The sequence below is a fragment of the Cyprinodon tularosa genome, unplaced genomic scaffold (genome assembly GCF_016077235.1).
Source record: "Cyprinodon tularosa strain WSP-4 unplaced genomic scaffold, ASM1607723v1 ctg194, whole genome shotgun sequence".
Taxonomy (NCBI): Eukaryota; Metazoa; Chordata; class Actinopteri; order Cyprinodontiformes; family Cyprinodontidae; genus Cyprinodon; species Cyprinodon tularosa.
This window is the reverse complement of record NW_024038699.1, coordinates 939,890-966,615: the sequence shown is the minus strand read 5'-3', so window position 1 is coordinate 966,615 and position 26,726 is coordinate 939,890. Positions and strand designations below refer to the sequence as shown.

At 39.2% G+C, this 26,726-nt stretch overlaps 1 protein-coding gene across 5 annotated transcripts in view; it reads left to right on the top strand.

Annotated features, from left to right (window-relative positions):
- The window catches only part of LOC119782496 (PH and SEC7 domain-containing protein 1-like), a 114,681-nt gene that overhangs the window by 21,681 nt on the left and 66,274 nt on the right, over window positions 1–26,726 (top strand). For 3 of the 5 annotated variants that reach the window (XM_038283489.1, XM_038283488.1, XM_038283490.1), the window contains exons 2-5: window positions 3,255–5,532; window positions 8,015–8,132; window positions 9,965–10,499; window positions 13,144–13,611. In XM_038283489.1, coding sequence (XP_038139417.1) covers window positions 3,490–5,532; window positions 8,015–8,132; window positions 9,965–10,499; window positions 13,144–13,611 — 3,164 coding nt within the window. In that variant the 5' untranslated portion in view covers window positions 3,255–3,489. Of the gene's footprint in view, window positions 1–3,254; window positions 5,533–8,014; window positions 8,133–9,964; window positions 10,500–13,143; window positions 13,612–20,718; window positions 21,153–26,726 lie in introns of those variants that run through there. The other 2 variants (XM_038283492.1, XM_038283491.1) reach the window with 2 other exon arrangements.

The following is a 26,726-nucleotide window of genomic DNA, read 5'->3' as shown; positions in this document are numbered from 1 at the left end:
AATTAATGAGTGACTGAGGCAAAATCCAAAAATCCAAAATAAAAAGAAGCAAATTACCAGAAAACATCAATGGAAACTCATGTAGAGAGCCAGAGATAAGGACACAACAAACCAAGGAACCAGCACTAAGTGACAGCAGAGGTGGAGTGTATGAGGGAAACAGAATAAAGGATGGGCTACTGAGCAGAATATGGAGCAGGTGTGAGTGGAACTAACTAGAAGGAAGCCACAGGGGAAGGAAATAAGCACAAGGGGCAACAGAGTAACTAAAGACTGCTTGAATATAATCAGAGATGGGAAGTAACGAAGTACAAATACTTCGTTACTGTACTCAAGTAGATTTTTCTGATATTTTTACTTTACTTTACAACTTATTTTTATGGCGACTTTTTACTTCTACTCCTTACATTTTTACACAAATATCTGTACTTTCTACTCCTTACATTTAAAAAAATTGGCTCGTTACTTTAGTTTTGAATCATTTCAATGGAGTTTCCGTTATTATTTTTCACGTCATCAATACCAAATTCAATATAATTGGATGGGAATCTACGTTGCATTTGACGCACCACTACAAGATGAATCGACAGATTCGGCGGTATTCATTCGCTGCAAATCATTGCAGCTTGGTGGCGGTGGCATTAGCATAGTTGTATGGACGACGAGATGATTGAAAATGAACACAACGGAGATCTAGTCCTATTGGCAGACATCCATTTAAAATGTAGGCAACGGCATGAAAAAAGTGGTTTCTACTTTTACTTTTATACTTTAAGTAAATTTACAAGCCTGTACTTTGTTACTTTTACTTGAGTAAAGAAGTTTAATCAGTACTTCCACTTTTACCAGAGTATTTTTTAACACAATATCTGTACTTTTACTCAAGAACGGAAAGTGAGTACTTTTGCCATCTCTGAATATAATGGAAAATGAACCAAAGATCAACAAAACAGAATAACAGATATCTGAAAACGTCCCAAATGGGGAGAACCATAACAGGTAGATGCTTCCAGGTGCACTTGTGATGGTCAGAAAAGCTATTTTTCTTTCAAAAAAGTGAATTTTTTAATATTTTGTTTATCGAATGAAGCAAGGTTTATGTTTGTGTTAATGTGTAATTGATTGACTCTCACGAGATTACGTATTTATATGCAAGTCTTTTTTTTTTCCAGGAGAACTGTATCATGATTCCCTTTTTTTATTTATGAATTTATTGGTATAGATCTACAGTGAATATTTACAAAGAGACAAAATAAGCTATAAGCCAAAGAGTGACTGAGTCAAACCTATTCATGTTTAAAAGAAGGAAGAATACACATTTTCTTTCTGCCAGCTGCTCACAAGTTCCCATTTTTCTTACATCACCAGCTTCAACATGGATGTTGTCTTCCTCTGCCTCCATACGGCAGCTCCAATCTGCTCCTGCTGGCAGCAAACTGCTGTCCACCAGGCACGACTGAGTGACGTTAATTTTACTGCACAGCTCTGTTGTCTGCTGCAACATTGGCGTGAAAAGCCAATCTGCATGAAGCTTAAAGGTTTACAATGACAGCTGAGAAGGATTCAGTTTGGATAGGCTCAGTGGAGAATTAAATACACTAATACTGGTCAGAAATGTATATATGCTTACCCAGACAGTTTTTAAAAATATACCTAAAAGCTCAAAAGCAGATCTCATCATAAACCTCTGTGGAAACTTGACAATTTATTCCCAATCAGAACATGAAGACTTAATTAAAGCTCAATTAAAGTGGTTGGCAAACAATTTCTTTAAGGTATGGAGGCATTACCAAAAGCTTAATGTCAGCCTGCTTTTAGATTTTAGATGCTTATAAGTTTTTTTATTGTATCCTCCTTTTAGTTTAATCCTCCAGTATCAACATGTTTCTGACTTTCAGCCTAGAATGTTCCACTTTACACTGAGCAGGCTGCTGCAAATTGATTTTATTAATTCTAAACCTGCTCAAAAATTGCAAAAGAATAAAACTATCAATAAAATACTGTTGCGTGGTTAAAACCCCAATGATAAATAAACTATGATCACTTTATAGATAATCTAAGGTTGGTTGATTTACCTTTGGTGAACTTTACTTCAGTGTTTCTATCTATCAAAAATTAGCCAAAGAAACACAAATCTTAACAGTACTGTTGCCCACATTTCTTAGATTTGAAGAACATAGAAGCAACTTCACCCTGGTGCTGACTAACAGTGAGATGTTATGGGTTTTAGATGTTAGAGTTTTTGTTTCGTTGAAGCTCTCATTGAAATCTTAAGTCAATGTTGTCAATGTTCTAATTCTGACCATTTCCGTCTTTATATCTTTCTTTCAATAAATGCTGAGCTTCACTTTTATGCTTCTATTAAGTTGTGTATCTCCAATACAAGGCGGCTCTGGTGCATTTTAACCTATTTGATTCTCAAGAATTACAGTTATTGCAGCTAAATGGATCGGAGAAGTTAAAGATGCATCCTGTTCTTTATCCTGTTATTTTTGTTTTCCCTCCAATGACAAGCAGTGATTCTAACCTGAGGTTGGATTAGGTCTCGGCTCTGAGAAGACACAAATCTTTTAAATTCTCAGTGAGCAGACAGGCTTCGAGAAAAATCACTGAGTGTGCACTTGTTGTTGCTCTATGTTTTCCTTAAGCAAGGTGCTGTTGCAGACAGTCCAGATCCAGCCCACATAAATCCATGCTACTTGCATGAAATAGAGTTGAACATCATTAGATCCTGTTATTTTCACTTAATAAACTCAAAGTAGGTTATACTGGGAATTCAGTTCCAGCTCACCTTTTTCCACCATTTCCCAAATAGCATAGCTCTACTTAAGCACCCGAATCAACAAAATTCATTTGCTTTTATTGTTGTTTAGAGTAGCATGCTAGGAATCTGTGCCTGTTGTTTGGGTAAATCTTTCTTATTTAGCTTTTTTTGATCAGGGAAAGCAGATAAACCTACTAATCCTCTACTACATTTTCAGATCTCTGCCATATTTTTGCTTAAAAATTGGTTCTCAAACAGGTTTAAAATTCTGATACAACCTCTTTTGGCATACAATGAATTTGTGTTCACCCCTAATATCACATAACTCTATGGAAACGACTGTTGCTGATATCCAACTGGCACTGGGATAAATAGCTATTTTAAAGTAAAAATAATATTTTAAATATTTGTCTGTCTGTTTTGATTAAGTTGTATTTCTTTGTCTCTTTCATCATCTGTTCATTAATGGTTTCTCTTCTTTTATTCACAGGTATGGTGAATTGGGAACTGTTGGAGGCATCCCCTGTTTGTTCTAAGCTTATGTGTCTCTGCTCTCCACGCAGACGATCTGGGAGGCAGAAGAGACTGTCTAAAAATAAACTGACAACCAACAGCAGCAGAAAAACCTCAATACATATCAACAGGAGAAAAAGACCTCTCTTTCACCCTGTTTGAATCTTTCTCTGCTCCGTTTCTGTGTCCTCATTAAGTGAGGAGAGGAGGTCATGTCCCAGTCTGGAAAAGTTCTTCATCTGTTTGTGGAAGTGAGGTCTGCCCCAGATCAGAAAGGAGAGAAGGAAGGAGGGATTACTCACAATATTCCAGCTGAAGACGGTCCTGCAGAACACCTCACCCAGGAAGGGAGCCAGACTGCACCAGGAGGGACTCCCTCAGGTCCACAACGAGTTCAGGACCAGAATCACAGATCATCTCAAAACGCTGTTAACTTTCAGCTCCAAACAGCCAGCAGCTCACCTGCAGTTACCAAACGTTGGAGCTCACCTCTCTACTCATCCCCGTACTCCAGAAGTATTGGCGTCCCCTACACTCCTCCTGATGGCCAGCGATCTGTGGTCAGCTTCAGTTATGTTGAAAAGTCCAACGTAAAGACAGTGGAGAGTTCAGGTAATTCCATGTGCGAGAGACAAGCGAGCGATGAGCAATCCACCCCATCCCGATTTCAAAAGCGCCTCAGTGACCAATTATGGTTTGAAAGCCCCGGTTCCTCGTGCAGCTCGAGCCCAAAACAGAGTTTCCGATCCCCAAATAGTCACCAGCAGACATTTTCCCATGGTCTTCGACAGCTGCGTTTGGATCCCATTGGAAGAGCAGCAACGCAGAGAGCCGTGGAAGAGTTTGGTTCTCCCTTACTGAGGATTAAACTAGCCCACGCACTCGAGCAAGCTTCTTCCTCACACTACAACCAGCAGCAGCGCTGCCATTCCTGGGCCGGGTCTCCTGTCCAGCATCAGAAGATCAGCGCAAATCCCAGAGATGTCACAGATACCAGCGAGGGGATTCATGGATTGCTTAACCTCACTGGATCAGACCATCCCTCTTCCATTTCTGGAAAGTCCTTAGAGTCAAGGTTTTCTGCCGACCTTCATTGCCCTCTTCAGAGTTCAGGAGAGCATGGGACTGTGGCACAAATTCCAGCTATCAAAAGACACAAAGAAACTCCTCTGCAGGGATTAAACCTCCAACCTGGCAATAAGGGAGATGAAGGTTTGAACCAGTTAAGTGGCAGCAAATCTTCATCTCCAGCTCATAGTCCTGAAGTTGCCCGTAGGCTAGCAGAGGAGGCTTCCAAGGTATCTTCAATGTTCACAGAGGCCAGGAGGTCTTCTTTGCACAACCCATCAGGCATGAGCAGCTCACACCTTGGAGAGTCTTCTCCAAATGCACAGCACTTTAAGCAAATGCTGAAGATGAACATCCCTTTAAATGATCAACACATGCCAGCAACTGAAAACATAGTGTCTCACCAGCCGGAAAGCTCCAACACGCATCATGGCACACATCAGGAGGACCGGCTTCAGAAGACCCAGCCTCAGAGCTCAGTTTTATCCGCACATCAGAACTCCCCCGCCCTCCCCTCAAGGGTCCTCCGTCCTTCTCATCCTCCTACTGAGATCGGCTCTCCCATCAGAGACCCTCGGCTTTCTCAAGCTGAACTCCGTGCACCAGACAGCCCCACCCTGCATCGCTGCCAGCCTCCTCAGTACACCGGAGACTCCTGGTCCCCAAGTCTGGACAAAAGAGGAGACCTGACATGTTTCGAGAAAGGAGACTGCATAGAGCTTTCACGTAGGCTCTTCATTAATCAAAGCGTTGAAGAGGGACCGGTCAGCTGGACATCCAGACAGCAGTCCAGGAACCAGTTAGAGAACTGCTCCAAGTCTGGGTTTGAGTCCAGCAGTCAACAGCAAACCAGTCGACCGAGGCGGGCTCTCAGCCCCACGGCCCAGCAAAAACGAGCAGAGCAGAGGAGGAGAGAGATTCTTCTGTTGGGACCTGTGGCGCTGGACTCTGAAGAGGAAGATGGGAGCTGTGATGAAGAGGTGCGTGGTGAAGAGGAGCAAGGGCACGAACAAAGGAGGGCAGGAGAATCTCCAGAGGTGGAGCAGAATGGAGCAATGACTGGTTCTTCCTCTCGAAGCTCCAGCGGTGTGACGGGGAGCTTTGGGGACAGAGAATGTTTGTCTCCAGAATCCAGTCAGTCCAGTCACCAGAGCAATGAGACTGGAGCCGCAACTTCAGGGATTCAGGTGAGCACTGGACTTACAGGTAACGGTCCATTTCCTAAACATTAATGGGCTGAGAGAAATCTGTTTTTACTCCAGAATATTTTTTTCTCCCAAACATTTGTGAGAATGAGAGACTCTTTGTAGAATTTAAATCAGAAGTTTCACACAGAGCTCACCTTTTGCAAGAAATTGCGAACCCACTAGTCTAGATACATTGAAATAGCAATAAAAGGTTAATTATTAAAATGAGTAATCAAAGAATGAACCTTCACGCATTCTGTGAAATATTTAAAGAATTTTTTTCTGTTTATTTTGTAATAGAGTTCCACCCCGTAGTTGAATTTCTGAATAAAACAGCTGTAATTCCACTTACCAAGCAGACTGTCTGTGATTCCTCCTAAAAAGAGAATTGCTACAAAAGGTCGATGATAAAGAGGCTGGCTGTTTAGTAACTGGTACACCTAGACATAATAATGGAAAATTGAGTGGAGGCTTTCATTAGGCTGACATTTCTGTATTACAGTATCTTCCTTTATTGATTTAATGTAATATTTTGATATGCTGAAAACAGAATTTTAGTTTTTCATTAGCTATAAGCCATAATTTTCAAATAGGTTCTGGGACCGCAAGTGGCTCTTTGGACCCTCCACATAACAGTGTCTTGAAAAGGAACCAGCTACAGGCGTATAATACCAAATACCAGTATTAAGATGCTTTAATTGGCTTTTTTATTAAAGTATGTCTGATTAAAGAATATCTAATTTACTTTTTTTGAAAAAAAAAAATACATTACAGTTGCCAGAAATACGTTTTTAAGATCCATTTTCTTAGTCATTATCTTGGAAATACAGTAATGTTATTTTTATGTTTTACGTCAAATGATAACCTCAAGAAGAAAATCCCTGCTTCATATTTGAATTCATGATTTACCTTATCCTAAAATATAAATAAACTTTTTTTTTTTAAATTGCAAAAGATGTTCTATAGTAGATATTTAACCAAAAATAAATAAGTAGTGTTTTATTAAAATACTTTATAATATTTGTGGCTCTAAATTACTATTACTTAGCTGAACTCAGGGGAAAATAGCTCCTTGGATTTTGAAGGTTGCAGACCCCTGAGCTAGAAAGATTGTGATATTTGGCTTGATGGTCAGGCACCTTTCTTGTATCTAGTTAAGAGATGTAGTTAGGGGATGGTTAAAGCTTTGGCCAGAAGGGATCATCAGCAGAACATGCCTCAGGCATAGATAAAAATGTAAAGACACAAAATAAAACATGAGGGTAGTATGTTTTTTATTTTTTATTTTACCATAACTGATAATCATAAAAAGCTTCATTTTCCTGATGAAGGTCTGGCTTTGGTGTGATATGGACTAAATAAGCTTTCACTCTCAGCAATGTTGAAATTATCCTTATGTTTAATGAGTAACTTCTAAAATTGTTGACAGTAGATATGTTGGTTTTGTGGTTTAGTGAAAGAGAATGCAGGCACAGACAAGAGCTTTGGAGGAGAATAATAAATCCTAAATACATAAAAAAAAACAAAGTTACTGAAGGCACAGGGAAATAGAAAGGACAACATGGGAAGATACACAAGGAAAAGGAATAATTTTTAAACTAGATGATAACTGAACAATTTAACAGGGCTTAAAATCTGAGTCAGTGTTGGAGAGATGAGATGCTGGTGGAGAGAGAAAGGAAGAGGAGCTGAGAGAGGGAGACTAATCAAAAGAGGGGGCTGAACTTAAAATAATAAATTACGGGGGGAAAAAATCTAGTGGGAATCATACAATAACTTTCCATCAAGACAGTTCTCTAAAAAGAATAAAATAAAAAATACTTTCACATAACGTCTAGAGTAATGCAGAATAAAAGTCCAAAGTATTGAGATATTTAATTCTGGTCAAAATGCAAATGTCAGCATTTGTTCCCTTATTAATTATGACATCAGGACCACATTTCTTAGATTTAAGTTAAAAAAAAAGAAATAAAAAGATGCAAAGTGAGAACAAACACCGGTCGGGCTTTTACACATTGTTGTTGAAGGAAACAAAGGGAGGGAGAGTTTATTGCTTTCCTTCATGACCGGTATGATAAATGTTTTACAATCCTAACATTGGAGGACTTGGCAACCGGCTGGTAAACCACGTGGCGAATGGAACCAGAGTAGGTGAGTGCGGCATTCAGCTTGTAGCCTTTTACTGACACTCAAGGGAATAAACATCAACCTCTGGAAAAAACATCTAGGCTTTATGTAATAACAATTCCAAAACTCAAACACCAGAGGAAGATGACACTCAGTGAGCTGATTAGTGTATATTTGTTTTGTTTTTTTAACTTTCGACTTCCATGTGACAAACATCAACACTAAATCAATTTTCTAAGTTTATTCCTTTTCTCTTACAGGGAACAGCAGAATGTGAACAATCTTTTTAAAACACCCTGCAGAATAACCTGTAGTTTGTCTCTGTGTTATTGTTTGTGTTATTTTGTGGTTGCAGACGGACAGTGGGAGTGCAGGTCCAGTTCCTTCATTGCACTGTCAGAAGATTGCTCGAGCTAAATGGGAGTTCCTTTTTGGGACGTCTACAGATGACCCTGCTGGCAAAAGAGATAAAAGTAAAGTACACATTTAAAACAGGGAAATAAATTAGAAACTTTGCCTCCATTTTGTTGTTTTAGCTTTGTGTGTCAAATTAAATGCATTATCGTTTTATGTAAAGATAACTTACAAAACTTTTGCAGTTTTTCTAGTATTTTGTTTCATTTTTTGTCTCATTTGCATCTAAACATTTTAAAGATGGGTGTTTAAATGTCTCACCCTTTCTTAAATGCTTAAATGCATGTTTTCCTCATGACATTGTTAATCTAAAATGTTGTATTTTGTCATGAAGATACACTAAGGTCATTATAAAAAATAGAAAGTACACTTTCTCTGTTCCAAGGTTTCATGTATCAGCACATAATAAAAGTAACTATGATGATGCCCTTCTTTTCAATACTAAGTCTGAAATATATTATTTATTTGAATTGTTATTTTTCAGATAAATCATGAAGTACAGAAAGTAAAAAAAAAAAGGTACAGCCTATTAACTGATCATCAACAGTGTTTTCTCCCCTTTAGAGGGATGAGTTTTTACATTTACTGGTCATGATCATGCTGGTGTTTACATAATGGTAAAGGCTTAAAGATTTTAACAAGCACCTTAGTGGAAGATATGTTGCCCTCTGTCAATTTGCAAAGGGTTTAATTAGCCGCCTCCAAACTATATGAAGTGTGATTCTAAATCGAGAAATATTATTTACAGAAATACACATTTAGCAAAGAGAACATTTATGGAAAACTTAGACTGGTAAAAGCTAAAATACATTCTAAAAAAACTGAAGCCATTTATTCAGAGTGTTCAATGTTGAAGTTAATAAGTAGAGGGAATTTGAAAGCTATTATAGGCAGTTTAAAGTGTAACTAACCCAATGTAAAAGCATAATGAGGCCATCAGGCACATTAAAACAAATCTAAAGTGGGCATGAGAAATAATGTTCCCCTTGTCCTGATGTGATCAAATGATGTAAGTTCCTTAATCACACATCCTAATTCGACAAAAAAAAAAAAAAAAAAAAAAGCTCTGTTGACATTTTTCTTTAATCAATGCACTTTTTGGTTACAATTAAAATTTGTGGACAATTAAAAAACGAACCGTCACAAGCTTGAAAGTGGAGGGCTTTCAGCTCAGAGACAGCATCTCTTCCAACTTTCCAGTTCCAAGTTCTGAGGTAAATTGAACCCATCATTGTACCCAGACGTCAGGCAGTAAAGTCAACATATACCAAACTACACAGACCTCTGCCGTTTAAACCAATGGGAAAATTTAACTGTACAGTTCAACCTATAGAGGGCAGCACTAGGAGGTGTTTTACACCAAATCTTGCGGAAATAAACAGTCTTACCTCAAAATATCACAATTTGCATGTTAAAGGAGAAAAATCTAACCGGGGATGTCTGGGGGACAGTGATTTGCCTACATGTTATGAATGCTGGCGTACCATAAAGAATAAAATATGAACAGTTTAGTTTGTGCCGTCAAGTCGTTTCCCATAGGAAGACGTAACTTGGATATAACCTAACCGAATATCTTCGGAACAGCTCCAAATGACACAAAAATCATATGGGTGAGTAGAACATGATGTAATCACGTAAAATCAAGGGCCCTATGTAAAAATAAAAACGCCGTTTGGCTTTAACATAAACAAATAATACCCACAAGCCTCTATTTATAGTTTATGTACAAAAAAAGTCCCTCTTAAATTATAACCTGGCAAAGACATTAAGTTTTGATACATGAAGCCCTCAAGCTGACACTGCTTTCCTTTACCCACGACTGTACCTATAACCTGTAAATCTGAGCTACATATCCCCATATTTATTGTCACTAAATTATGTTTCCTGCTAGATTTCTTAGAAGCCCTCACGGCTCCTCCCAGTGGTAATTCCAGTGAGTCTCCCACCCCGACTCCTCCATCCTCCCTGCCTCTGCTGTCAGCCAATCACGACGTTCAGCACGTGGAGGTAGAGCTGGTGACTCCTCCCCCAGCCATCATTGGGACGTCCCCCAAAACAGGCATCATCCGCCGGACTCTGAAATATTCTGAAACGGACCTAGATGCCATCCCGCTCCGGTGCTACCGCGAGACGGACATCGATGAGGTGTTGCTGGCTGAGCAGGACGATGGCGACTCCGCATTTGGTAGCAACCGCAGTGTGCAAGGCACATCTGGCACAGGGAGCAGTCCTCTGAGGGGGCTGGCTTATGGGAGGACAGGTGTGGAGGAGGAAGAGGAAGGAGAAGGGGAAAGCAATGATGAAGATGATGATGATGAGGAGGAGGAAGTGGTGAGCTGGGCGAGTGTGAGGATGCAAGGGGACAGCAGAAAGCAACGGTATGCTGCTGAAGAGGATCCAGAGGTGTTTGGACACCTTCTGATGAGGTGAACAGGCTGTCTTAAGTCTAAAATCAAACACTGGCCAGCCACTTTACTAGGTACACCATCCTGTAATATGGACCTCCTTCTGGCCCAAACTGCCTTATTCCTTTATAACTTACTTTCAGTTAGGTGCTGGGAATGTTGCTCAGATATTTTGCGCCATCTCGAAACTATGATATCACACAGTTGGTGTCTGTTTTATAACAGCTCATCTGTGATGCTAATCTCATCCAAAAGCTGCTTTATTGGAATTAGATCTGGTGACTCTAGAGGCCATCAGAGTCCAGTAAACTAATTGTCATGATCAACAAAATAGTTTGAGTTTAGCCATCCGTTTGTCTGTCTGTCTGTCCAGGGATACACCCTGCACAGGTTGCCAGTCTATTGCAGGGCAACACAGTGACATACAAAGACACACAACCATGCACACATGCTCATGGATTGTGGGAGGAAGCCAGAATACCCAAAAAGAACCCAGAAATCGAACCCAACACCATCTTGCTGCAATGCAACAGTGCTACCCACTGCTTCAACGTTCAGGGCAGTTAGAGTTTATTACAATTCAATTCAGTTTAATGACATAGTGCCAATTCACAATACATGTAATCTCAAGGCACTTTACAGAGACAATTCAATCAGATCGTACAGTTAGGTTGGTTGAAAGTTTTCCATCTAAGGAAAACCAACTGATTTCACCGAGCCATTGACTTGATAGCAATTCCTCACACCTAGCATGTATGCAGGGACAGTGGAGAGGAAAAGTTCATTTTAACAGGAAGAAACCTCCAGCAGAACCAAGCTTATTGTGACCGGCCATCTGCTGAGACCGACTGAGTTCAAAGAAGTGGAAGCAGACACACAAAACAAATATAGAGACCCTAAATACTTACCATTCTAGAAAAGGTAAAGGTAAACTAGCTTCAGAGGTGGCTCTGCCTTGGAAAGAAACAGTGAAGCAGATTAGCTTTAAGATGGTTTTCATTTCAAAGGGATGTGAAAGCTGAGCCTATATCTACAGTCTGTCTAGGAGAGAAACAGAAAACACTGAAAAAAGGTAAAACTCAATCATCTATAATCTAAGGTGCTGATGACAGCAGCCCTGCTGATATTTCTCTCGAGGATTGTGTCAAAGGCAAACAGGAACAGACCAGATGAGCAGAGAGAACATTAGGAACATATTTGAGCATTGACATGGTGCATCATTCCAATGAAAATACACAGCATAAGACGGATGGTCATAAACTCCAGCATTTAAGTGACACCCAATTTGGTAGGAGCCCAAAATGTGCACAGGCAACATACCCAACCCCGTTATATAACCTGTGAAAACTTTTCAATTCTAGTTAAACCTTCGGATTGTTGCCTCTGAAATCTGGACTCATCAGACCAGATGAGATTTCTCCACGCATCATTGTAGATTGTTAGTTTAGCTTGTTTGATTTTCTGCAATAGTTTGTTAATTTTAGCTATAATCAGAAGTGGGGTGACATATGTTCTGCTGTAGCCCATCTGCTTCATATAGTTCAACATATGTGTTCAGGGAGGGTATTCTGCAGGTTTTGTTTTTAACAAATAACAAATTTGAGCTTTTATTGCCTTTCAAGTCATTTCAAATCAATTTTCCTCCAACCTTGAGCACACCCCTGGGACTAACCTGATGTTTTCACTCTAAACCCAAGAAAAAGCTTTGGATGAAAATCTTAGAAGATGCCTTAATGCATTGAACTGTTGCCATGTAATTAGCTGGATGGCTATTTGTGCTAACAAAAATGTGAATGTCAGGTTGAGTGGGGATTTGAAGAGGACCCAAATGCAGAGACTGAAGCTGAGGTGATTTCTTGCAGTTTTAAAAAACCAAAGGGCAACAGAAGCAAAATCCACAAACAAACATGTACATACATCTACACTTGCACCTTAATTCGTATTCTTATCTTGATATACTGTATATATAGTGCTTGCTGTTTATTCTTAATGCACATTTTCCTCCTTTTTTGCACCTTCTTTAATTACTATGCCAATATGTGACCAGTGAATTTCTCCGCTGTGAGATCAATAAAGCTCATCTAATCTAATCTAATCTAATCTAATCTAAACTTACAGAAAAAAAAACATCCAGGAGACATCAGGGAAACACGCATGAGGAGCTAGGAAACAACCAGGAATTAGCAAAAAGTAACTGAACAGGAGGTGTATATATGAGATGCATAAATCAGGACTAATTAGCAGATTTGGAGCAGGTGTGGACAGAAGAATTTAATAGGGAGTTAGGACAAGGAGACTGACTCAAGAGGGCAACAGAGGGTAAACAAGAAATACAGAAGACATAAAATACAACCAAAACAACTAGAATGACACAAAATGAAAATGAAACCACTGAAAACTCAAAAAGAAAACTTAAACAGAACAAAAACCATGACAGAGAAAAGGTGTACCTAATAAAGCTGCTGATGAGTTTATGACAAAAGAAAACTGAGCTACAAAGCATAGATCTTGATCAGAATCTGCATGTCTATCATAACCTCCTTTCCAGCTCTGTCAGAATCAGACATGTTTTGCATTAAATATTCAGGATTCTGTCACCAACAGTAGGTTTTTATCCTGGCACCGCCTGATTTGTTCCATTAACATCCAGAATCTTCCTGTTTAGACCAATGGAGACGTTTTTCGACAACCACAACCCGGCCCTCAAGTCCCCTATCTTGGTCTCTGGGCCCCGCTGTGCCACTGAGGACACCTTCAGCAGCCACTTTGAGAACATCATGGAGTCTCATCGAGCCAAAGGAACCTCCTACAACAGCCTGGACAGCGAGGAGCTACTGACCTCCAGCACACAAACCGTCCTTAGCTTTGATCTGCCTACACTGACCCCTGCCATCCACGGGCCAGTGTGCCAGAGCACCCGTCAGATCGTGCAGCTCAGCTTTGCGCCATTGGCACACCACGAGAGGCCCAGTTTTTCTGATTCCATCTTTACAATGACGGGGGACTCGGACGCCACGCGAGCTCCCTCCAGTGAGAGGCTAAGCAGCGGCTCAGATGATGTGATGCCAAGAGGGCGAGACTATACACACCTGGGGAGCAGCTGGTACATCAACCCATCTTTCTCTTTGTCCAGGTTGGTTCCAAAATCAGGTAGTCCCTCTGAAAGCACAAACACACGTTTTATATTTTTTATCACATTACATTTAACCAAATACTTTTTCACATTAGTCAATACAATAATGTTATTTATCTCGTGTTGGTTTGCACAAGTGTGCATTTATAGCCCAACTTTGTATTTATCAATTTTAGAAGAAGACAGAGTGGTTATTAAGTCCAAAAGGCTTATTTGTTTCTATCAGAGTAGCTAATGATCTAAAATGGGAGGTGTTCATTTTTTCTTATCAGAGGGAATGCCTGAGGAAAGAAACTCTCTTTGTGTCACTTTATTTTCACCATTAGTGATCTGCAACCCTGACCTAAAGGTAAATGCTTCAACAGCATCTAAAGAGGATAGTCAGTGGAGCTGTAAATTGCTCTTTTTTTTTGTTCTTGACTTGTGATGGTCGTGGATCGATTAATGTTAGGCCCTGTTTATCTTTTCTGCAGGCCTAATTGTTCCTTATAGTTGAATCTAACCAAAAATGGATGTGCACAAAATAGCCTAAATGATTTCAGTGTAGAAGATTACCAGCAGCTTCTGTGGAAGATTTTGCTTCTTGAGTTGCCATACTAAATGTAGTCTCCGCTTGGCCTTCCTTATTTCAGAGTCTGGTTTAGGACTTAATCAGGTTAAATGAGAGTGAGATTCTTAGGAACAGGAAATCCTTTTCTGTATATATTATAGTTCTTAAAGAGAAATCATCTGTGGGTTAAAAAAGAGTGGAAAAAGGCAACAAAACTCTAAGGGAGGCAATTTTGAACTGTGTACCCTCATACAATGTATTTTGGTTTTAGTGCTGTATTTACTTTAACAAAATAGATACTCTGAGTATTAAGGTAAGAATTTGATTATCACAAAGCAATCTTTTTGTAGTCCTTATAAGTGATGATGACTAATTGTCCACTGTGTCATGCAGGTTGCAGGTACATTAAAGTAGGAACTTTAATGCTTTAATTTTGTTTCATTAATTATTTTTAAAAACTTTTAAAAAGTGATTTATTTAATTTCACTGGTTTCTTCTCATTTCCTCCAATTTTTTTTTTTTTGCCTTGCAGCACTATGGTATCGTTCAAAGGTCAAATGTTTCAATTTTAACAGGAACACTAGAGATAACATAAGCTGTAATAGTCCATGATGAAAAGTCTGCATCTAATGTGACTGTCAAATAAAATGTGATTATATAGTAGAAGTTGCTCTCACTGGAATAGATATTGCTAAAATATGCAGATAAAATAAGATTATTTGCAAGCAATGTATTAATTTATAATTACACAACCTATAATTAAGTGGTGTTCAAACTTTTCTTTTTTACAAGGATAAAATTATTCCAGTTTAAATGAGCAACAATTGTTTTTTCTAACAGAAAGGGAAAAATACATTTCTTAATAGATCTTTATTTCTATCTGCTTAAGTAAGAACTTAAACATTATTTGTACAGTATAGCTCTTTTCACTTAATTTCCTGTTGTATACGTAATTCAAGGTAAATGCTTTGCAGCATTCACTCCTAATTATAAAATAATTAATGTTCCTCCTTTCCATGACATGATCTAATTTCTGTTGTCATACTGAGAGATGGAGAAGTGTGTTAAAGTTACATACAGATTTAGAGACAAAACCAGGAAGCAACACGTCGAGCATGTTTTATTAAAAGAAAATAAAAATGTATAGTTTGATGCTTATTCAAAAATGTGTTAACTGTATTTTATGCGATGGCTAAAATATCAAACCATAAAAGTGTTGATACTGAATTATTGCCACAGAAAGATTTTCAATTTTATACAGTCACTACAAACTATGAGTCAGAGCATCGGTGTAAGAGCCCACTAATTCTCCTGCGGCTAAATGGAAGCAAATCCCTGCAGCTCGGATTCAAAATCTGCCTTTAAGCTAAAAACCCGTAGAGTTGCATCATTTAAAGCTGTAGATTACCGCTGATCACTCTGGAGAAAAGTTTTTTAGGGTGTAAGTGCACACTCACCATGAGGCAGTTAGAAAAAACGTTTTAGCAGAATAAGACTGTAAACTAATTGTTAATATATAATGTAAAAAGACTTTGTTAACTCAGATTTTCTGCTCTGATTTGTACTCTACTGTTTTTGAAATGGTAAATTACAAAAATACGAAAATATAGCTTGTCCCCAAGTAATTCAAATTATTGTTTAGAAAGATTTTTGGTTGGAAGTAACAAAGGAGATCTTCAAAAATAATACTAGAAAGGTAGATATATCATTTTTGAAATTATAATGTTTCTTTTTTTATTTGCATTTTAACAGAAATTGGTATCTCAAAGGATTTTATACCCTTATAATTGTAATTTAACCTTCATGGGAAATTGTAATTAAACCTTTTTTTATACTACTTACAGTTTATTTTTTTTACATCTCACTTTTGGGTTGAGCTTTAAATAATGACTTCTTGCCATCATCTTCTATGACAGACCATCTTTCCAACTCAGTTTTAATCATTACTCCTGAAAAAGACACAAAAAAAATTTCTACTTAATGGAGAGACTGACTCAAAATTCAGAGGAGGCAGTTTATCCTGTTGTAGACTTAGATCATTTCTTTTTTCCTATTAAGTCAAATAACTTTTGCTCCATAATATTTTATCTTGTGAACATGCATCCAAATGGCTGGGATGTTAGAACAACAGATAAAGGAATGCACTTTAACACAAACAGCATGCTTTGCACACAGATTAATGCATTTACAATAACTGATTTAAGGATTAAATTAAATTGAGCTTCAGGATAAGAATATTTCATTTAAACTTTTTTGGTGAAACCCAACCAAAAATATGAATCACTATATACACAAAAGAAATTGGTAAAAAAAAAAAAAAAAAAAAAAAAGCAAACAAAAAAACCCTATAGAATTATGCAATGATGCCACCTTCAGTAGAGATTTTATTTTTTAGAACCAAAGCTGATCTTGAAGAATGAGGAATAAGATTAAATAAGCTTTAGAACTAGTTTGATAAAACTGTCATTGTTTTAGGCAGAGGCCTGATTCAATTGCAAGAACAGTGTCAGGAAGATGAAAGGTTAAAGTGTTTATTTTACAGAAAATATGGAAGATGACAATTCTAGGTTGGAGTGTTTTTCCTCCAGGGAGAGGTAAAAGGGGGCTGGGGGAGTCTTTGAGATGTTCTGGTTTTGTTTTAAATGACAGTGGTTGCTGCTGCTAAGTAAACTTCCGCCTAACATTTTTTGTTCGGCTCTTAAAACAGAATAAAACACATCAAACATAAAGGATGAAACATTTTAGATTAGAAAATAACTTCCTCTATTCCTGTCAGACCTTGTACCTCTGTTTATCTCTGTTCTGAGAAAAATTAGGGGAATCTAATGGGCAGAAAAGTTAAGGCATGTATGAGAGAACTGGGTGGCAGTTGGTAGCTTTTCAGCTAGCTGTTTCCTCTTGTGGGAATAACCTGGAGTTTAGGTGGTTCCTACACTGATCCTCGTGCTGTGACGGTTTTGGAAGGAGAAGGATGAGTCTCGGGTGCCTCTTTGGTTTCAGCCACTCCTGCAAAAATCTGAAAAGAAGATGCAAGCAGCCTGTTCCTACAGACAGGACTTAACTATGGATAAGCATGAAGAATGTTGTCTCTTGCCAGCAGGTCAGATTTTCAGTGTTGTATCCCCTGTGTGGTGCTTGTGATTGACCACAGGATAAAGACGGTTTGTCTTTTGGACTAGTGTCTGCTAGAATGCCCCTCCCCTGAGAATGTAGGGACTTGGCCTACGCAGTCTGAAAACATAGAGTTTTACTCGCCACATATGAACATGGATAAACTTTCCATGTTCATAGGGGAAAACAAATAATTTCCCATCAACAACCATGGCCTCAGGCTTAGAGGAGCTTCTCTTATACCGGCTGGTTTACTTTCAGCTGAGAACTGCTCCAGTCTGGCTAGAGGTTATAGCCTAAGGATGCAGATAGAGCCAAATCACTTGTAGAAAAACAAAGATCTATCCTGAGGTTTGACAAGCGGCAGCCCTGGTGCACTGCAGTCCACCATGGGAATGAACAGGACCCTGTGGTCATTCTGTCGAAACACCTTTTTTTTTTTGTTTTTTAGGCATGCAGAGATTGGAGAGTCTTTAAAAGCCACACAGATACCCATCATTCTCAATTTACTGGTCCATCTTTTTCAATTGCTCACTTTAGGTTGAACAGGTATGACCAAAGAACCAGACCTTGCATTAGAAATTAGCCTCCTCCTTACAGTGGCCAGACTTATGCTTAGAAATTTGATGAGGAGGGGCATGGTGATGGTGCCCCTCTGCATGTGGTCCTCACTGGTTCAAGTCCTGGTCTCTTGACTTTTACCAAATGTCATCCCCCTCTCTCTAATACTGTCCTCTCTACCAACTATCATGAGGAACTGAGTAACATGGTGTGGTGGGAGGGCTTGAAGAGCTCTTCTTCTCTACAATGAAAGGCTGGGGTTGAAATATCCATCCTCCTAAAGGAACAAGGAAAACCCTTGGGATCCTTCAGATTGACCCATAGAGCTTCACGAAGGGATATCTGGGTTTTCCTCTGGGAACTGTTGCCTCTGTCGCTGTATCTTGGATAAATGGAAGACATAGGATGGATAGATAAGCAGCATTTATATGCAGGAAACATATTATGTCTCAGCTCAGACACAACTCATCCTTTTATGCTGGATTCAAGGCAGCTTTGCAATGTTTAATTTTGTATCTAGCTGAAATGCTTCTAGCTATCTAATATACCTTTAAGTATATTATGGAAATATATGAAATATTGGATAAAAAAAAAAAAAACTCCACAAATTTAACTTTGACTGATTCTGCAGTATAACTGTAATCTTTGCTTTCTATTACCTCTCTTTTCTTGTTTAAACAACTGTATCCACCAGGATTCATGACAGGGGATGAACTACAACTTGCTTGTTGTAGGTCTTTACATTTTTGGATGATTGGTTGCCATCTAGGGGTAAGTTTGCTGATTGCAAACATTTCCGTTTCCCCTCTAAGCATGCAGCAGAAACTAAGAACATATTGCTGATAAATAGACTTATTCCCTACAAACCAGTGGTTTGTCTCCAGCAGCATTAGATATTCCTGGTTTCACATCTTGTTTGGAAAAAAAGCATAAATTTTAGTTCTTTACAAAACGAAGAAGCAAATGAACATTTATGCATAATTATGGTTAAATGTTACTTTAGAACTTATGATGTAAAATTATGCATGGAAAATATTCTCCTGCTAAAGTTCTGTTGCTACTGACTCTAGAGAATCTGTGTCATTCTCCTTGAGCAGAATAGTGCTGCAGTGACATAAAGTGAAGGTCATTTTAAACCATCATATGGTCCCACAGTGTCCAACAGATTGTAGAGGTGTGTGTAACTCCATCTTGGACTATTTCCTTGTCGGTATTTATTTTTCATGCACCTGAGCATCCAGGTGGTCATAAATAAGTGTGCAGAGGAGGTGCATGCTTTATTTGCATGCATGAATGTTGTATTTTTATGCATTTTTTAGACAGATAGCTGTTGCTGTAGTCATTAGGGACAGCCTAGTGATTATTGATACCCATATGCTGTTCAAGTTTATATTCTATTGAGCTGTGATGAAAAAGCATTATTTCTACATGGGTTCAATGAGCTTGTATGAGAGGTTAGAGTCAAATGTTTGCTTTCACCTGTCTTTATCATTAACACCTGACTTACTAACAGACCGCACTGCAGAGGCAAGCATGCTTGTGACTTTGTCCACTAGATGGCATCAAAAGATAAAATTCATTTTGTTCTATGCAACAGGAAGGGGGATATTTATAGAAACAAGGAATACAGTCTTGAATTTAAGCTGATTCATTCCTTAATTATTTAAGAAGAAAAAAATTGTTATCTTATCACAAATTCGCTCCATTTTTTTTTAAATCTGCACAAAAGAACCAGATTGAGAAGGTAGTGTCGATCTTATCACCATTTGTGAGTTTTGCCACAGATATCACAGCTAGTTTGGACATACTTTGATACAAAGCTTTGCAAAATGATTGCAAAATCCTCAATGTTTTTCCAGGTTTCCTGTTACTAACTCAACAATGTATTTTATTAGGATTTTATAATATAGACCCACACCAAAAAGAGCATTAGAAATATATTTTTAAGAACTGACAAACAGAATAGAGAACCCTTTACTGTCGCAGTAGGGAAATGAAGTGTGATGGTTGCAAAAAAACACAGAAAAAAACTCATAAGTGTTAAATCTGAAAAATTATACTGTACATCAAAATAGAGAAACATCTGAAGACCATTTTTTTATATTCACAGTTGAGCACTATTATGTTTGCCTACCAAAAAAAAAAAAAAAACATATTAAACCTTTTAAACTTTACAGCTGTAAAATAGAAATAATTTTTTTTTTTTAGGTTTGAAAACTTACGCAAGACACTGTAAGAGAAGGAGGTTCTTTCGCCTTTGCCCCTCTCATTCCTTCCATAGAACTACTCTTTTCAGTTGGTCTGTATCCTCAGACAGTGGCTCATTGTTTGGAGCTGCTAAGTGGACTGAGAGAAGCTGACACTGGAAATTCTCTCAGGACCTCTCGCCATTGTGTCATCTCTTGATGACTCAGTGCAAAACAGGTGGGATCGCCCAAACTACAGTGCAGTTAATCTTGTGGCTGAGAACACTTTTGCAGACCCTCATGAAAGGCCTACTATAAACAAACTTCACAACAGCCTCGGATATTGACAAAAGGAGAGCAACTATTCGCCCCAAGCAGTTAAGGATGTAGAAGAATTTCAGAGGCATGCAGCCCAGAGATATGGAGCTTAAACCTGACACCGTTTAGCTTTTGTTTACTCTACAGGTGTGTGAAAAGATCTCGCACAAAAAATTATTTGTGGGGTGCTCAATAGATGAACAAGCTGTGTGTAATTGGAGATGCAGTAAGTGAAAGAAATGAATGAAAGGTAAACTCATGTTGATTTTTGAGGAGATATAGAAACCAAGTCTCATTCCATGCTCTAAATGCAAGGTCAGCAAGAGGCATGGTGAATGTTTACACAGGGAAATAGGGAGGGAGACAGAGAAGGAGGAGGAGTAAAATGCGGGAAGAGAGAGAACACATCAAACAGACTTGGAAAAGTTAGAGACGGAGCAGCTTTGGAGGACAAACAGCTCCTTTTGCTTTTAGAGGCTAAGAAGGCTGGCTGTGAAGATCAGATGACAGCAAACTCAGTGGGAGAGTGAGAAAGTGGAAAAAACTCATGAGGTTTCAGTCAGGGTCAGGACCAAGCAGAGAGCATGTCCAAATGTGTCGGTCTCAGGGGAGCTGGCACAGCTGTTTCTCTGCATTAGGTCTCAGGACTAAATGGTGATGCCGACAGGGTACAATGCCAGAGGGATACGAGGGGAAAGTCGAAGGCGGGATGGCGGTGTGGCATCTTCAGCGAAGTTACAATCTGTCTTGCGCTGTCAAAGTGCCTCTGCAGCTGGAGACAAGCGAAATTTCACACAAAGGAGATCCTGCAACAGGTAGGCCTACAGCCTGGAACCTGTTTCACCTGCTTGGTGAGAAAGTGGGGTATAAGCACCAATCGTCTTTTATTTGTGGTACCTGTCTGTGGGTAAAATAAATATAGTAGCGAGGATCTCTTCTTTCAGTTATTTAAATTAAAAATGTAATTTTCTCTTAAACTGTTTATCTCTGGTGATTCTGAACTTAAAAATCAAAACCCCAAAATTTGGATTCTCAGAAATTCAGTCTGTTAGACAAGATCCATAAAAGAATAAGACAGAGTTGTGTTGCAGTCTACACAATGAGGGGGAGGACTGCTGACTTGAAGGTTACTCAGCAGAGAGTAAATGACACCCTCCACTAGGAGTGTCAACAACAAAAGCTCAGTAATTAAGAAACTGGCTATTCAGACAGTGCTGTATTCCTGCCTATTTATAGAGAGAGGAAAGAAAGTGTGATAGAAAAGTTGTACAGTCAGCAGGTTTAACAGCACCCTTGAGAAAATTGTGAAGCAAAGCCTATTTAAAAGTTGAGGACTCAATCCCCTACAGAGAATCCTTTTTCAAAAGCAACACAAGGGACACAATCTGAAACTCTGCAGTTCTTTTGGGGTATTCCTGGCCGACAGAGGTCAGTATCAATAGCTGGATCATCGCTGCTTCCTCTTCCATTTCCTGCTGATATGATGGAGAGCGTGAAGGTTAGATTCTGTGATGTGAACCATAGTTACTGTTGCTTAGATTGCTGAAGAAGTTATAGCTCGATAGGAAAGTGGTAGAAGCCTATACTGAATTCCGTCTTCTTCTAAATGTACAAACAGTGTCCATAAGAGGATCAGAACTGGATTATGAAAGAAGGGGTGAAACATAAATTGCATGGGGGGGTGTATGTCTCCTGCCTGTGGTTCACTTGTCCCCAGGATAAACTACGGGGAGGAATGAAGCGGACGGGGGTGATGTGATTGTTCGATTGACTTTGTTCATTTCTGTGTGTGGGGTTATGTTGAATACATATGAGATGTTGCTACATGGTAACTTAACAACCAATTGTATCTGTGACTAAAAGTTGTGATTTTGACCCTGTCTTATGCTCTGTTACGCTCCTGACTTTCCAATTGTTTGTCCACTGCTTTACCATAAAAAAATTGAAACTAAAAAAAAACTTATTTCATGCAAATGTCAAATACTTTTCCATCTCTTAATTAAGTCAGTCTCTTGGGACCCCTTTAATAAGAGACAATCTGCATTAAAGAGAAGGTATAGAAGGTGTAGAGAAGGTCTTGGGAAGCTAAAAAGGCCCTACAAGGCAGTTTCAAGCCTACAAGCCGCGATGGACTTTGTCAGCCACATAGAAAGGGCATCAAGTGTCTAAATGTGTGACTGACTTTATATACATCTGTGTGGATGAGACTATCCCCAACAGAACAGTGAGATACTTCCCCAAATAACAAACCCAAGAGCCTTTAGGAAGGGAGACAGGAAATTATTGAGGAGTATACAGAACCAGTTTTTGGTCAGATTAAGAGAAAGCAAGGAGGCATACAGAGAGAAACTGGAGAGCTAGCTTCAACTGAACAATATTAGAGATGTGTTTTCAGGGATGAAGGAGAACACAGGCTTCAGTCTGGACAGAGCCAATTAAATGAACATATCCTAGTCTACACTAATTTCAGGAACAAGTTCAGCATCTTTCCCTTCTTTCCTCCGTCTAATGGACAACTATAGATGCATAACTTCTTTAACCTTAGCCTGACCCATGAGACTGTTCCACTTCCTGCCTTGTTCCAGTATAAAAAAAAAAACTCATTCAACAGTCCTCAATAACTATTGAGCTGTTGCCCTGACATCTCACACCATGAAGGTCCTACTGTAGAGAGACTTCTGTTGGTTCACGTCAGCAAACAAAGAAGTAGCTATCAAGACCCCCTGTACTTTACCCTTGTCATTTAGACAAGACAGACATCATTGTGAGGATTTCTCTATTGCATTGAATCAGAGATGGGGACTAGAGTTTGTGACTCATACTCGAGTCGCACTTAAGTCGCATATTTAATGACTTCAGACTCGACTTAGACTTGCATTTAAAGGACTTCAGACTCGACTGAGACTCGTGATTTCCGACTTGTGAACAATATTTTATACCAGTGTAAAAACACTTAAAGTGTTTTTTGTTTTACTAACTTGACTGATCGCCGCTCGCCTTACCCGCACACAGAAGAAAACTCAAAGACCCAAACCGTGAAGCACTCTAGTTCAAGTGTTTTATTTATACAAAAAGCCACAGCAAAAGTGGCATAATAAAACAGTCCTTTTCTTCTCCTGATAAAACCTAAAATTCAAGAGTTTTCCTTAAAAATCAGAGGCTGGAAGTTGGGCTCCGCTTGTTATGCTGCTTCTGGTGTGCGAGTGATCAGCCTGCAGCACCCACTGGCTGATCCACAGACTCTGCGGCGCTCCAGCACTGTTCCACTCCCTGGCGTGCCACACCCCTTTCCAGGCCGATCCAGCTAAAAAGAGAAGCAAGGAGAACGCCAGCATCCACGCGCCAAAACCCCGTCGGAAGATATATTCCTGTTTATGCGTTAAGCGAGGGGGAGCGCTACTTACAGGCGAGGTTCCTCCTCTGCCCTAATAATCCTTACTGGGCCATCAGTGCGCACGGATCCCGCCTGCATCTCCCCCAGCAGCGCGTCCGTCTCTGTCATCTGCAGATTCCGTTCTCCTTCTTCTTCTTCTTATGGGATTTTATGGCGGTTGGCAGACTTGTGAATTGTGCATTACCGCCACCAACTGATATGGAGTAAAGCAAGAAAACAGGAAACGATTCACCCCCCCCCCCCCCCAAAAAAAAAAAAAAAAAAAAAAAAAAAAAAACCTGTGTAACTTAAACCAACATAATACTAAATCACATTTGCCCATATAATTTTAATTTACTCTAGGTCATCTTAACTCTGCCAGTTTCTGATGGTCCCATCGGTCCTCCCATCATACTTCCAACCATCTCCCAGTTCAAATCTTTAATGTCCAGATATTTTTCTGCAGCCTTCACTATTATTTTGATTTTTTCCGTTTTTTTTTGTTGTCTGTGCAGTACAATTAATTACTTCTACCATGAAAAGAACAAAATTTGTCTTTTTAACAATAAGTGAGTCTTCATCAATTTTTAGAGATTTCTCTAGAGGTTTGGAATTTGCTGTGTGTTGAACTGTAGGTTTGAGTTTTTCTGACTGAGATGGAATCCTTTTTGCAGCTTCAGCGTAGGTTATTCCGAGCTCAAATTTCATTTTTTTTATTTCCTCAGACCTTTTGCTTGCTTCACAGCCGCGATAGGCAGCAGTATGTTCTCCACCACAATTACAGCATTTTATTTTAGCTTCTTTTCCACATTTTCCGTATACACATGTTCTCCTGCACACCTTCCACACCTCTGTTTCCCTTTACAAACTGCTGCAATGTGACCGAATTTTTGGCATTTGAAACATCTCAATGGTGGAGGATTGTAGATTTTGACATTATAGCTTATGTAACCGATGAATACTTTGCTTGGTAATTGCTCTACTTCGAATTTAATTAGCACAGATAAACTGTCAGATCTTTCTCCGTTTCTTGTTGTTTTTAACCGTTTTACTTCTTTTACTTTTGCACCGCTTATGTTTTCCAGAATCTCTTTTTCAGAAATTTTTAGAGGAACTCCTCCAATGACTCCCCTGCTGATCTTTTTGTTCTCCATTAAGCTGCACTGAACTCTTATCCCGTCAATTTTGTTGATACGTATTGCTTTGCCTTGCTGGGCGCTGTCTCTGCAGTTAATTAGCAGGTCTCCACTGTACAGAATTCTGGCACCTTTGACTTCTCCGACAAGTTTATTGATGGTTTTTGTTAAGTGAACCGGATTCCAATTTGTAAAAGAGTCTGCCTGATTAACGACTTTGAATATGACTTTGAATTCATTTTGTTGTGCTGTGGAATGTATGGAATGATAATCACTGGATTGTTCTGAACTAGATTCCCCTTGAACTGATCTCTGTTTTTTCTGCTTTTTCTCATTTTTTGATGTTGCTATCTTCCAACCTTCATTGTCACTATTTCCCTCTTCCATCCCACAAGAATCGCTTCCTGTTTCCTCACTACTCACGGCCCAAGACATTTCTCCATAAGCAGCTTCAAAACACGCGCCATGCACCAAACGACCATCCACATGCAATCCTCGACACCTCTCGCATCGTTCTCCTTCTCCTTTCCTTCAGACTCCTTTTATGTCGGCTTTAATCAGCCCTTGCTCACACCTGAGCGCAGCAATTACGCAGCGCAATTAATGCACTCCGCCTCCTCAGACAACTACTTCAGTCCAGTGCGCATGGATTGTCACAAGGGAAAAACAAACCAAAACAACCCAACATGCAGGAAAAATTCAAAAGTCTAAAATAAAGGAAAATAATCATATAAAAAAGAAACATCAAAACATGCAAAGCTCAAGAAGAAAATACAAAGAAAAACAAATCATATCTTCCCCTCCAAACATGCAAAGCATTAAACTAACATTAAAATGAAAGAAAACCATAAATCATATTTTTCCCTGTTCAACACACTGACGTCACTGACGCAACATTACGTGGATGGCAGGATTGTGATTGTTTTTTCCCCCCACAGTCCTCATTTTCAACAAAAGAGCAGACATTTACTGCTAAAACTAGAAAAAGTTGTAACCACAAATGTCAGGAAATACTGTAAGAAAATGCAAAATGTATCTGGAAAAATTTTTTGCGTGTGCTTTTTTTAATTGTATTTTTCATTTAGCAGTTCAAGATAATGATAATTCCATAGATATAATAGCGACCTTTAAGCTATACCGTCTCAGTGACGGAGATGAAAACACAAGGAGAAACAAGCAAGCACAAAATTATTGCACTTTTTTAAATTAATCAAGTGATTAGAATTTTTTGTGCGATTAATTGATTATTGCGACAGGCCTTCTCAAGACTTGAGACTTGACTTGGACTTGAGCTCTCAAGACTTGAGACTTGACTTGGACTTGAGCTCTCAAGACTTGAGACTTGACTTGGACTTGCAAAAAATGACTTGTGAACATGTCTGCATTGAATGCAATTCATTCTGATTGCTCATTGTCAGAACCTCCAGAAAACTCAAGTGGAGACATCAACAATTACCTGGATCAAAAGGCTACCTGACAGACCACAGTTTGTGATACTGAAGGGTCAACTGTCTAATCAGGTAGTCAGCAGAACAGGAGCACCACAGGGGATGGTACTCTCACCATTCCTTTTTGAGGGCTGTTTATACTCCTGCAGCAGTGTGTCGCAGTGAACCTGATGCAGACATTTTTGATTTATGCTCAGTATTGAAGTGTGGTCTGTGCTATATGCTGTGGGTCTAGATACGGTTGAGGCGATAAGGAAGTGGGGGCGGGTTTAGTCCTATAACGAAGGGACATGACGGCGAAAAACAGCGGGAGACCAAATGGAAAAAGGGTCCTAGCATTCTCGTGCACCTTGATCTTCTAGCTGGTCCAACTTCACAAGTAGTTTTACACAAATTCGGTCATAAAAACTAAACAAGCCGGCCTCCTGTCTG